General features: G+C 36.8%; 1 protein-coding gene across 2 annotated transcripts in view; it reads left to right on the plus strand.

The window, feature by feature from the left end:
• The window catches only part of spel1 (DNA mismatch repair protein spel1), a 39,144-nt gene that overhangs the window by 13,518 nt on the left and 11,989 nt on the right, over positions 1-13,637 (plus strand). For both annotated transcript variants that reach the window (XM_053785896.2, XM_053785897.1), the window contains 5 exons: positions 289-403; positions 2,935-3,080; positions 5,325-5,496; positions 12,112-12,333; positions 12,655-12,804. In XM_053785896.2, the coding sequence (XP_053641871.1) occupies positions 289-403; positions 2,935-3,080; positions 5,325-5,496; positions 12,112-12,333; positions 12,655-12,804 (805 nt within the window). The remainder of the gene's footprint in view (positions 1-288; positions 404-2,934; positions 3,081-5,324; positions 5,497-12,111; positions 12,334-12,654; positions 12,805-13,637) is intronic.

A 13,637-nucleotide genomic window follows, 5' to 3' on the forward strand; every position in this document is an offset into this window, starting at 1 on the left:
TGAAATTATCACATGAAAGCAGTATTTTAATTTTTTCAGTTTTCAAACTTTTTCCCAAGACTGACCACCTTTTAAAAAAGTAAGTACAGTAACTTTTATTTAAGTTTAGTGTACATAAGATAGAAATTTTTAACATGCAGCTAAAAATTGGCCTGCAGGTCACCTAAAATTTTGTGGTCTGTTATGCCTATTTGAAAATATTAGTATTGGTGTAATCCATGGTAACTGTGTTCTTTTACATAATGTTCTACATTTAAATTTTCCCTCGCTTTTTTATTTGTCCTAAAGGAGCTGCTGTCAGATCTGGCAAAGTTTCAGGAAATGATAGAAACCACTGTAGACATGGAACAGGCTAATCATGGAGAGTATGTCATCAAGCCAGATTTTGATGAAACACTAGCAGGTAAGAAAAGTTAAATTAGATATTTCTTTAAATAGATCATGCCATTGTGTAAAAGTGGAAAGCAGTAGAGTATTACATTTTTAAGGTTTGAAGCTGTACATGTGTTATTTTTAGGTTTCCAAACGATTTTACTTAAAATCTTTTGCTTCATTAAGTGCTATTGGCTTAACTAATATAAAATTTTGTTTCAATCTGTGTGAAGTCCTTTGTTCTTTGTTCTGTTATAACCACATCTCTAAAAGCATTCTTCATAGCACTTATGTTGTATTATCGTATATTATATTGGAATTTCATCAGTTAGTACCATTCATCCTTCTATAACTAGATAATTACATTTTTTTTTAATTGTTTTTTTAATTTTCATCTTTTTAATTTCCATTAATACCATCTGTTAGACCCCTTAAAACAAAAAAATAAATAGATATTAACCCTTTGACTGTCGCAACCCCAAATCCTGAGGTGCCTCCTGGTGTCGCAAAATATTTGAAAAAAAAAAATTATTTTTTCTTGTGAAATCATAGAGAATCTTTTCTCGATGGTAATGACACCAAAAGTACGAAAATTGAAAAACTTATGGAATTACGCTCTCGCGAAGTTAGCGACCTCGGCGATATTTATGAATCGGCAATTTCGCCCAATTTGAGCCCTATTTTCGGCTAATTCCATTGTTCCAGTCGACCAAACTCATAACTATTTCTTTAGAGCTCCATTTGTTCTATCGATTGAATACAAGAAACTGCCCATTTACCCAATAAAGTAGTCAGAAATTGGCAATTTGGCCAGTTTCACACAAATTAAAAAATATGCCAATTTCAAAATAGGGTCCAGAATGAACAATGCAGACATTCCTGGCTCTAAAATAATATTTTCTTTATTCATCAGCCACGTCTCCAAGCCCCTCTGATATTACTCTTCCTTTCTATTTAGAATTTTTATTCAGACCAAAAATAGAAGATTTACTGTTATGCAGACTACTGCAGTATTGTAATAATTGTATAAATAACATCAACCCATTCATGACTGCATATTAGAATGTCTAGTTGGACATTTATTGGACAATGACATCATTTGTTTACTCTTGAACTTTGGCAAAAATCAAACATTTTCCCTACTTGGAGCTCCATTTCAAGGTCCTTTTCATAGTAAAACCAATCAAAATCTCCTCTATTTCTGTAATATGTTTCCCATTTTATCAAATGTGACTACAGAAACGAGAATATAACAATAAAAACTATACGAAAATACACCTCAAAGTCGGCGTTTTAATCTAAAAACACAGTCGGAGTTTTTTTTTTCTCATGCACTACGTGCTGCAGGATTTTTTTTATATGGTGCACACTGACCACACAGACCCATTCTCTCACATGTGGGTCCTACCAACTTTCTCCTTCTTGATTTGAAGCCGCTAGAGTTTTTGAGTATGTATACGTCAAACACATTGGCTCATAAGACTGTTTACGATATTATTTCATTCCAGAAGTATGTTCAGGTGCCAGTACTGACCGAATTTGTTCCCATAAAGGAATATTGTGAATTAGATTAGTCCATTTCAGATCCCGAAACATACACATACAAACACAGTTACATAAATACACTTGCATAATTGGTCGCATTGGGAGCTGATCATAAACCGGGGGTCCACTGTATATACGACCGAAACAGTCAAAGGGTAAAGTTTTGCCCAAAGGGCTGTGCATTGTATAGACCTTCAGATTATTGCATGCTTTGTGTATGCAGTAATTTGAAATAAAAGAATTATATTGCATTGTACAGTATAGTTGCTTTTTCTTGATTTTCATATTTTTCCAGCAGTGTTATGTCAAATGTGCCTCATAAGCATTCACCCCTTAGGTATGGTTTGGTCCCCCATTACTTGGATTGTCATTGTAATAAAATATTTTTGCAATATTTGTAACTTTCTGATTACTGTATGTGCATGATAGTTAAAGCAGGTGAGCTGCTTCATGAAATGCTAATTGGATGTTCTTTAATACTAGGGGTATCTGATGTGCTTTTAATGGTTATAGGAATTCATTCTCTCAAGATAGACAAAAGAAGACATCAAATTTAAAAAAAAAGAAAACTAACCACCCATTCAGTTATGTCAAGTTTTCAGAAGAAAATAATATGTCAGAGGTTATTTAATAGATAAATATTGCTGCCTTGATTCCTTGCCTTAGCGTAGGAGTGGCTTGTAGATTATTTCCCAGATATTCTACCATAAGACAAATTATGACAAAGATGAGCACCTGAAGCATTGGAGGAATTCTGTAAAGGGGATTTGGCAGTCACAGCAAAATGGTTGCTGCTTTCTTACACTGAGAAATGAAAGCTTAAGAATTTCATAAATTCCATTTGCTGTAGTGGTTAGCTTTGATCTGTTGCATACCATAGAAATAAGTTTGTATTGATACTGTGTTGGAGTCCTGTCTGGTTTATCAGTTTCCACATTTTAAGCATGCAGTACAGTATATTCGGAAGAATTCTACAGTATAATGAAATAGAAATAATAAAAAAAATACTATTTATAGATCTGCGAGAAACGATGAATGGCTTGGAAGCAGACATTCAGAGTCAGCTGAAAAAGGCTGCCAATGATCTTGGCCTTGATGCTGGCAAGAGTATAAAGTTGGAATCTAATGCACAGCTGGGTTATTTCTTCAGAGTTACTCTCAAGGTATGTCACTATCTTCATAATGCCTTTTTTTTTTTTTTTTTTTTTTATCATGTCTTACTTGGGTGTTATATATTACTGGTTTTGGGATCAGTGCTCCAGTATCCCAGTCTCAGATTAGGCCTCCAAAATTTGAAAGGTAATATCACAGGAATAAGAGCAGATATACAGGAAAGATAAGTATATTAACCATAAGTAAATATTTGAAAGATTTACAGACCAGAAATTCTTCCTAAGTTTAAAAGGTTTAAGTAAGCCAATAAGTTTATTGAGGCATATGTACACATAAGTACAATTATCATACATAGTGTAAATTCCTTAGGATAACCCAAAAATGGCTAACAAAGTGACTTATTTCCATTGGAGTCCTTGTAATATCTTCTTATTTAAACCATAAAAGTTAAAACAGTTAGCTTATCTATGTGAAAATCAGTTACAATAAAAGGACACGTTTGGGAGGGTGTGTAAAGGAGGTTGAAAGTGAACATAGATATGAGTAAGATGATGAGGGTATCAAATGATTTAGATAAGGAAAAACTGGATATCAGATTGGAGGGAGGGTGTATGGAAGAAATGAATGTGTTCAGACATTTGGGGGTAGACTTGTCGGCAGGTGGGTTTATGAAGGATGAGGTAAACCGTGGAATTGATGAAGGAAAAAAGATGGGCGATGCATTTAGGTATCTGTGGAGACAGAGAGCATTATCAGTGTAAGCAAAGAAGAGAATGTATGAGAGTATAGTGGTGCCAACACTTACATGGGTGTGAAGCATGGGTTATAAATGCTGCAGCAAAGAGGAGGCAGTGGAGCTGTCATGTCTAACGTGAATGTGTGGTGTAAATATTATGCAGAGAATTCATAGTTTGGAAATTAGGAGGTGTGGAGTTAATAAAAGTAATATTCAGAATGCGGAGGAAGGGTTGTTGAGGTGGTTTAGTCATTTAGAGAGGATGGAACAAAAGAGGATGACTTGGAGGGTGTATAAATCTGTAGTGGAAGGTAGGAAGGAAGGGTAGGGGTCATCCTAGGAAAGGATGGAGGAAGGGGGTAAAAGAGGTTTTGTGTGTAAGGGGATTGGACATACAACAGGAATGTGTGAGCGTGTTAGGAATGAGTGGAGATGAACGGTTTTTGGGACTTGACAGACTGTTGGAGTGTGAGCAGGGTAATATTTTGTGAAGGGATTCAGGGAAACTGGTTAGCTGGACTCGAGTCCTGGAGGTGGGAAGGACGTGTACAGTGCCTACCCTTTAAAGGAGGGGTTAGGGATGTTTGCTGTTTGGAGTGACATCCAAATTGTCATATCTGCATGCCTCTGCAAAGACTGATAATATGTGAATGATGGTGAAAGCATTTTCTTTTTTGAATCACCCTGTATTGATGGGAGACAATTGGCATATTGAAAAAAAAAAATATATATACACTTACATACACAGGAGGGCCCTGCTTTACAGTGCTTTGCTTTATGGCATTTTGCTAATGCAGCAGTTTTCAGTTATACCCATTCTTCATTTATTCAGACTTAAATATATTCACTACTCACTATAAGCTAAGGATGAAAATATTTTAAGATAAGTAATGTGTGTACTGTATATGCATTTTTATTGCTCACTTAATAAATGATAGTGTGGTAAGACACATATGCAACAGTTAGGTATCTTTATTTCGAAACGTTTCGCCTACACAGTAGGCTTCTTCAGTCGAGTACAGAAAAGTTGATAGAAGCAGAAGAGACTTGAAGACGATGTAATCAGTCCATCACCCTTAAAGTTTTGAGGTGGTCAGTCCCTCAGTCTGGAGAAGAGCATTGTTCCAAAGTCTGAAACTTTTCTGTACTCGACTGAAGAAGCCTACTGTGTAGGCGAAACGTTTCGAAATAAAGATACCTAACTGTTGCATATGTGTCTTACCTAACAACCTGTCGGTATTTTATACCACTTTAATGTTCATATGATAGTGTAAACATGTTATCAGGCTTTTGTATGTATTTGAAAGTGGAAAAAGGCTGTTTCACTTTACAGTGATTTCTGCTTTACAGCAGTAGCCCAGAACCTAATCTGCTGTATAAGTGGGGCCTGCCTGTATATATACATAGATACGTATGTGTGCCTTTCATGAAGCTTGCAGGCATCACAGTTCAAATGACCTTCCACACTGCAACATCACCACCCCTCCTACAGAGAGTAGGCACTGCACATCCTGCCTCTAGAATTCGGGTTCATTAACTTTCAAAATAACATTTACAGGAAGAAAAAGTGTTGCGTAACAACAGAAACTACAGGATGATTGACACCAATAAGGCTGGAGTGCGGTTCAGAAATAGCGCACTTCAGAATCTCAACGACCAGCACATGGCTTCACGAGAGGAGTATAATGAACAGCAGAAAACTGTTGTGGATGAAATCATGAATATTGCAGGTGATATCACTTTTTATTTTGTACTTTTTTAAGAATTATTATAGTATATTTTTAAGGAGCTAAATAAATTTACATTAAGTTCTGTTATAAAGTACATGTATATTACTTTACAAGCTAGAAAGTTTATTATCATTTGGGAATTTAGATTAAATGTTTCACTGTGACTGAAAACACTTAGTAAGTTAATACTGTGATAATATAATTGCCCATATTTTTTTTGTGATGGATTTATAGTAAATACATTTGTGTGTGTTTACCAATTTGAGTTTGCGGGTGGTGTAATTGATGCAACACAAAAGTGCTTGGAATTTGTTTCTCTATGAAATTGCATATTAAATTACTGTACATTGGAACCCTGAGTTTCGTTTGCCCTGAGCATCGTATGCTTCGAGTTTAGAACCATTTTTTCAGCTAAATTTTGTCGCAAGTTTCACACTGTGCCCCGTGTTTCGTCCCACGTACCAGACCTGTCTGCCTGCCTGCGCCTGCGTGCCTCCCTGCGCAGCTGTCGTGAGTCAGTCTGGCTTTGTTTTTCCTTGAGTGAAAATTACATTATATACTAGGCATTTAAAGTGCCCTAGAGCGATAAAATGCATATACAGTACTTATTACTTGCCTTAAAATATTTGTAGCCTTAATGGTATTAATATAGGGTGCAAGGTGAATAGTAAGGTAGGTAGGTATGAAAATGTGGTAGGTATATAACCCTCCATCTGGCTACCCCACCCACACATTTTATACTAGGCTTTTAACCCTTAAATGGTCCAAACGTATATATACGTTTTTTCAACATTTGAAAGTATGCAAAAAAATGTACATCATCTTTTTTTTTTTTTACATTTGAAAATGTGTAAAAAAACTTTTATCTACATTGCTTTTTTGTTATATTTGAAAATATGTAAAAAAAGCATAGATTTACTTTTGGAGCACTACAGATTTGAACGTCGATCTATTTGGACCGTTTAAGGGTTAAAATGCCCTAGAGCGATGAAATGCATATACGTACAGTACACTCATTACTTACCTTAAAATATTTGTAGTCTTAATGTAGAGTGAGAGGTGAGTAAACAAGTAACAAAAAAAGGCACAATACCATGACTGGAACAATACACAAATAACCCACACATAGAAGAGAGGAGCTTACGACGACGTTTCAGTCCGACTTGGACCATTTACAAAGTCACAGAAACGAAAAAGAGGGAGGGAGGGGTATATATAGGCAGGAGGTGGTGGTAGTAGTAGTAGTAGTGGAGGTAGAAGGTAGTAGTAGTGGGGGAGGTAGAAAGGAGGAGGAGGAGCCAGTCAAATACAAAGAAAAAGGAGCACTGCAAGGGAGCTAGGTGCCCACAAAGGGTAAGAGCAAGAACACAGGGGAAAAAATAAATAAAGGAGGAACAAATACACAAGGCGGAAGAAAGACAACCCAAAGGAGAGAAAAGGAAAGAGGAAAGGGGAAGAGGGAGAAGAAAAGGGGGAATCAGGTTAAGTCACGGGTGTTCTGAAGTTTGGAGCATTTTACAATGTAGTGGGAAAGGAAGGCATCTACAGAGACGCAGCCAGGACTAAGTCTGTCAGAAAGAGTTCGGCCAGTTTCTCCAAAGTATTGAAGATGGCAGGAGGAATAAGAAATAGAGTAGACACCAGGAGCATCTGTAGAGGGAGGAGAGGTATGAACGAGATTAGTGCAAAGAGTGTTAGTTTGGCGGAAAGTAGGTTTGATGTCTAAGGAATGGAGAGAGTTGTTGAGATTAGAAAGACCAGAAATGTAGGGAAGGCAGAGGACAGAAGAGTTCCCAGGAGTAGAGAGTTTGGGAGAGAATAAATTATGTTTAGCACATGAGAAGGCACAATCTATGAAATGGGAAGGGTAGCCAAGACGGGAAAATGAATTACGGAGAGTGGAGGTTTCTGATTGAAGGAACTGAGGATCACAAATGCGGAGGGCACAGAGAAAGAGGGAGATAAGAACACTTTTCTTGACAGAGGAAGCATGATAAGAAAAGTGGTGAATGTACATGCCACTGTGCATAGGCTTGTGGTAAATGGAAATGGCAAAACCTGTATCTGAGCGGTGGACATTGACATCAAGGAAAGGAAGCAAGGAATTAGATTCCCATTCAGCTTTAAGCTTAATGGAAGGGGGCAAGATTATTAAGAGCACCAAGAAATGGTTGGAAGAGACTTGAGTCATGAGGCCACAGAGCAAAGATGTCATCTACATAGCAGAGCCAGAGTGAAGGGCGCACGTCGATAGTAGGAAGAAGAACAGTCTCTAAGTATTCCATGTAAAGATTAGCAAGGACAAGAGGAAGAGGAGAGCCCATAGCAACACTGAAGGTTTGAGTATAATATTTCCCTGGGAAGGAAAAGGAATTAGAGTCCACACAGAGGCAGATAAGATCAAGAAAGACATCAGTAGTTATAGGGAGATGAAGAAACTCTTCATTGGCCTTCTCTCTAAGAAAATCAAGGATATCATCAAGAAGGACATTGATGAAGAAGGACTCAACATCAAAACTAAGCATCTTACAGGTCAGGAGAGAGCGAACCTGTTCAGTGAAGTCTTGAGAGTGACAGAGGTGGGTAGGAGAAAAGGTACCAAGAAAGGGAGTGAGGATTTTGGCAAGCCAAGAAGCAAGAGAATAAGAGACAGAACCTCTAGAGGATATGATAGGACATAGAGGAATATCAGATTTATGAGTTTTGGGAAGACCATAAAAATAGGGCAGAGAGGGGCAGATGACACAAAAACGTTGAACAAGGTCAAAGTCAGGAGGACAGAGGTCAGAGAGAGTCCTTAGTTTCTTGTTGAAAGTTCTCTTGATGTGATCAAGAGGGTTGGAAACGAGAGGAATCTAGTACGCGAGTCAAAGAGCAAGACATCAGCTTTACGGAGGTAATCCTTGCAATCAAGGATAACTACCGAATTACCTTTGTCAGAAGATAGTATGATGATGTTAGTGTTGGATTTAAGAGAAGAAAGGGCAAGTTGGTAACAGCACAGAAGGTGGTAGTAAACAAGATGAGTACATGAGTGTAGAAGTTTTGTAAACAAACCAGTTGTTGTTAGCAGTCCAGACACTAATGGCTTATGTTCACTCCGTCAAGCCAACTGGAAAAACATCTCATATTTATTTATTATTGTGTTATTTATTTATTTCAACACACCGGCCGTATCCCACTGAGGCAGGGTGGCCCAAAAGGAAAAACGAAAGTTTCTCCTTTTATATTTAGTAATATATACAGGAGAAGAGGTTACTAGTCCCTTGCTCCCGGCATTTTAGTCGCCTCTTACAACACGCATGGCTTACGGAGGAAGAATTCTGTTCCACTTCCCCATGGAGATAAGAGGAAATAAACAAAATTAAGAACTAGAAAGAAAATAGAATAAAACCCAGAGGGGTGTGTATATATGTGCTTGTACATGTATGTGTAGTGTGACCTGAGTGTAAGTAGAAGTAGCAAGACATACCTGAAATCTTGCATGTTCATGAGACAGAAAAAAGGACACCAACAATCCTACCATCATGTAAAACAATTACAGGCTTTTGTTTTACACTCAATTGGCAGGACGGTAGTACCTCCCTGGGCGGTTGCTGTCTACCAACCTACTACCTATTATTGTGTTATTATTATCATTATTAATATGGCATCTTCAAGACTAATAACACACACTTAGTGATTTTAATGTGTTCCCACACGCCAGCACAGGCGCAAGTTGTGGAGTTTAAATCGGTTACATTCAGTGACAAAGTGTAGCATTAAGAGTGTAGCAATTAAATGATTAAGCGATAGAAAAAGGATGAAACAAAAACTCCTGATAGCATAAGCAGCTCTGCCTATCTTCTGCAAGGTATGTAAATGGTGTATGAACACCAGTTCATTTGTACATTATGGTTTTCGTATGAAAGAAGTGCCTCGAACTCCATTTTCTCTTATACTAACACGTCTGAAGGAGGAAAGAATGGGAAGACTTTTATAGCTGGAGCAAGAATGCCCACGAGTGCTGTCCTCCCCGCCACCACATACATAATGACATACATATTTTGCTCATTCTAGAGTGTATACCAGGTTTTTATGTCATTATATTGTTTATTATGTCATATTAGATGAGATGTGATAAATAAATAAGCCGTAGAGTTGATAATAGCGTCATATTGAAATACAGGTCTCCCTCAATATTCGCTAGGGTTAGGGGATCAAGAGCCTCGCGAATGTTGAAAAACCGTGAATGTTTGGTGCCCCAGTATATTGTAGGGAAATATATTACAATACTGCTTCCTTAACTTGTTGAACCATGAATAATCATAAAATACAAGAAAACGTCGTAAATTGTACTAAATATATACATGTTATGCTTTAATAACGTATGTTATTTAATAACATGTATGTTAATAACATGTATGTTATTAAATACCACAGACTCCACCACTTCCTCCACCACTGCGAGTCCCTACTACCCTCCCTCCGACACCCGCAACTGGCAGCCAGCCCTCCCATCACTCAGTGTGGTGAGTGTTTTGTTTGTTCATTATTTGCTATTAAACTACAGAATAAATAATGTAAATCCATTCATGACTCCATATTGGAATGGCTATTAGGAAAGGTATTAGACGGTGACATCATGTGTTTACTCTTGAACACAGCAAAGAATCGAACATTTCTGCTATTGCTAATAATAACAATAGTAATAATAATAATAATAAATACAATATAATTGAAGAAGGAAATTGTACAAAAATACGAGGGAGTGGTTGACACATCTTCAGTGTGACTTTGTTTATGCTGGAGTGAACATTAGTCTCCCTGCTCTTCCAAACATTTCACAATAATTCAGCAGTTGAGGCAGTGGTATTTAATAACATATATGTTATAAATAATAATAGTACATATTATTAATAACATGTATTATTATTAACATGTATGTTATTAAATACCATTGCCTCAATCACTGCCTCTACTACTCCAGTCACACTCAATCTACAAGCACCAAACACAATGAATTATTGTGAAATGTTTGGAAGAGCAGGGAGACTAATGTTCACTCCAGCATAAACAAAGTCACACTGACGATGTGTCAACCACTCCCTCGTATTTTTGTACAATTTCCTTCTTCAATTATATCATATTTATTATTATTATTATTATTATTATTATTATTATTATTATTATTATTATTATTATTATTATTATTATTATTATTGTTATTGTTATTATTAGCTGTAGCAGAAATGTTTAATTCTTTGCAGTGTTCAAGAGTAAACACATGATGTCACCGTCTAATACCTGTCCAAATAGCCATTCCAATATGCAGTCATGAATGGGTTTACATTATTTATACTGTAGTTTAATAGCAAATAATGAACAAACAAAACACTCACCACACTGAGTGGTGGGAGGGCTGGCTGCCAGTTGCAGGGGTCGGAGGGAGGGTAGTAGGGACTCGCAGGTGTCGGGAAACTTAAATATGATTTGGCGGCTGGGAATTTGGCGGCTGGGAATTTGGCGGTTGGGAATTTGGTGGCTGGGAATTTGGTGGTTGGGAATTCGCGAATGTGTGAAGCCCGTGAAAGTTGAAAACGTGAATGTTGAGGGAGACCTGTACTATTTTGTTATGCCTCCTGACAGCAGGAATGGATTAATTGGATTTACATTATTCTTATGGGAACTATTGCTTTGACTTTCGGATATTTCGACTTTAGTCCTAGTTCCTGGAACGGATTTTGTGACGTGCACACAAATTTGAGGTAGGCCTTACGTCACCTGGAGGAATGAAGAGCAAGAGGGGATTTGATCATGTCATGCAAAATATAAGGATTATTACATGCAGGTCAGCTATGATTTGAAATGCAGGACGAAGAGCAAAGACTTGGTACCCCCTTTCCCTCATACCTATATCAGAAGGTTTTTTTTTTTTTTTTTTTTTTCTCCAACAAGTCGGCCGTCTCCCACCGAGGCAGGGTGACCCAAAAAAAAAAGAAAGAAAATCCCCAAAAAGAAAATACTTTCATCATCATTCAACACTTTCACCACACTCACACATTATCACTGCTTTTGCAGAGGTGCTCAGAATACAACAGTTTAGAAGCATATACGTATAGAGATACACAACATATCCCTCCAAACCGCCAATATCCCAAACCCCTCCTTTAAAGTGCAGGCATTGTACTTCCCATTTCCAGGACTCAAGTCCGACTATATGAAAATAACCAGTAAAATATGAAAATAACCAGAAGGTATGTCATTATAAAAGTAGTGAGTGAAATGAGTTGGGCAATGATGCAGTGAAAAGGAATTCTATATAGGTGTTCAAAAATAGATAAAATGAGGCTCAATAATGTCAGTTGGCCAATAGTTGAGGCAGGACAAAGAGCTGAGCTTCTCTTTCCTTCTCAATCCCATCCCTGCAAATTCAGATAGATAACTGCACACAAACTTAATTACAAATTATTATTATTCAGCACGTCAGCCATCTCCCACCGAGGCAGGGTGCCCCAAAAAAGAAAGACACTTTCACCATCATTCACACATAATCACTGCCTTTGCAGAGGTGCCCAGATACAACAGTTCAGATGTCACTCCAAACATTTACAAATGTTCTTGTATTTATTTCAGCTGGTTATGTTGAGGTGATACAGTCCCTAGGTCATGTATTGGGTACTTTAGATTGTATTTATGCATTGGCCTCTGCTGCTGTTTCTGCCCCCATTCCTTATGTGCGGCCCAAGCTCCTGGCAAGGGGATCAGGTGTACTAAAGCTGCAGGGCACTCGTCATCCATGTTTGGAGTTACAAGATGATGTCTCGTTTATACCAAATGACTGCCATTTTGATAAAAGTTAGTATGTCTTTTAGGATTTATTCTAATTTTTTTTTTAGGTTTGTAAACTTTTTTTATATTTTTAAGAAATTGATCCATGGTTTTAGTGTCTTAGAATGTTTTGCAAAAGTAAAAAAAAAAATTGCCTAATATTTTAAATAAAAAATTAGTATTTATTAAATTATTTTTGCACTTTGCTTCATATTTCAAGCAAATCCAATTTAATTCTGTAATACATTTTGTAATGTATCTGAATTCTCAAATACTAAAATGTGTAGCAGTTTAGTATTGTACACAAACTTATCATATCATCTGCATTGTATAACTTTTATGCTGCAGATAATGGCATGTTCCACATAATCACTGGCCCCAACATGGGAGGCAAGAGTACTTTTCTGAGATCAGTTGGTGCAGCTGTGTTGATGGCTCAAGTTGGTTCCTTTGTGGCCTGCCAAGAGGCAGAGATGTCTGTTGTTGATAGCATTCTTGGTAAGTTTGATATGAATTCCATTGGTGTGCCTGTATTTTTATTCCATGCCTGTTGCATAAACTTTACATACAATTTCAGTTTGGAAAATTCTCTTTAACTTGGAGTTTTCTGAATAAAATGAGAATGCTTTCTGAATTTGCAGTTTGAATTAATCTGACTTTTTTTTTTATTTTCCAAATAAGAGCAAAGTTTAGATTTTATGAGTAATTTTAAAAACCTATAAATGTATGTTTTCTGAATATATGAGGTATCCAATTACTATTATTATAATATTTATGGGGAGCATTAAACCCATAGGGTTCATACAGTGCTTTTGGGAAATGAGAGACAATCAGGCTTGATTCAAGGAAAGGGAGGTCATGTCTGATTCCTTGGATAAAGAGCCCCTTATCATCATCAAGGAAACTCCCTTGTGGAGTGCTGTTACTAAGGAACTTAACTACGTACTTTCTATGAGGGCTCAAAGGAATTATAATTATCAGGCCCATTCTTCTTTCTTGATGACTTTTTTTTTTATCTGGCCTCAGTGTGGGCTGTTATGATCATTCATATACAGGGCAAGTTGAATTGCTTATCAAATATAGTTTTTTCTATTTTTCTATCAGTTTATTTATTTTTGTGCATGTGATAGTCTTGTATATGATTCTTATAGTCAAGACTAAGAAGTAATGATCTTGACTAAGCTTCTTTTCAGAAATAACACTTGTTGTGCATGTAGTGACAAAAATTCCTCTTCATTAATGTAATTTCACTATAAATATGTATAGCAAAAATAGCAGATATTTCCATTTAATCATACAAACATATTTAAATCAGTTTTCAGGCTTTTTTG

The sequence above is a fragment of the Cherax quadricarinatus genome, chromosome 50 (assembly GCF_038502225.1).
Source record: "Cherax quadricarinatus isolate ZL_2023a chromosome 50, ASM3850222v1, whole genome shotgun sequence".
Lineage (NCBI taxonomy): Eukaryota > Metazoa > Arthropoda > Malacostraca > Decapoda > Parastacidae > Cherax > Cherax quadricarinatus.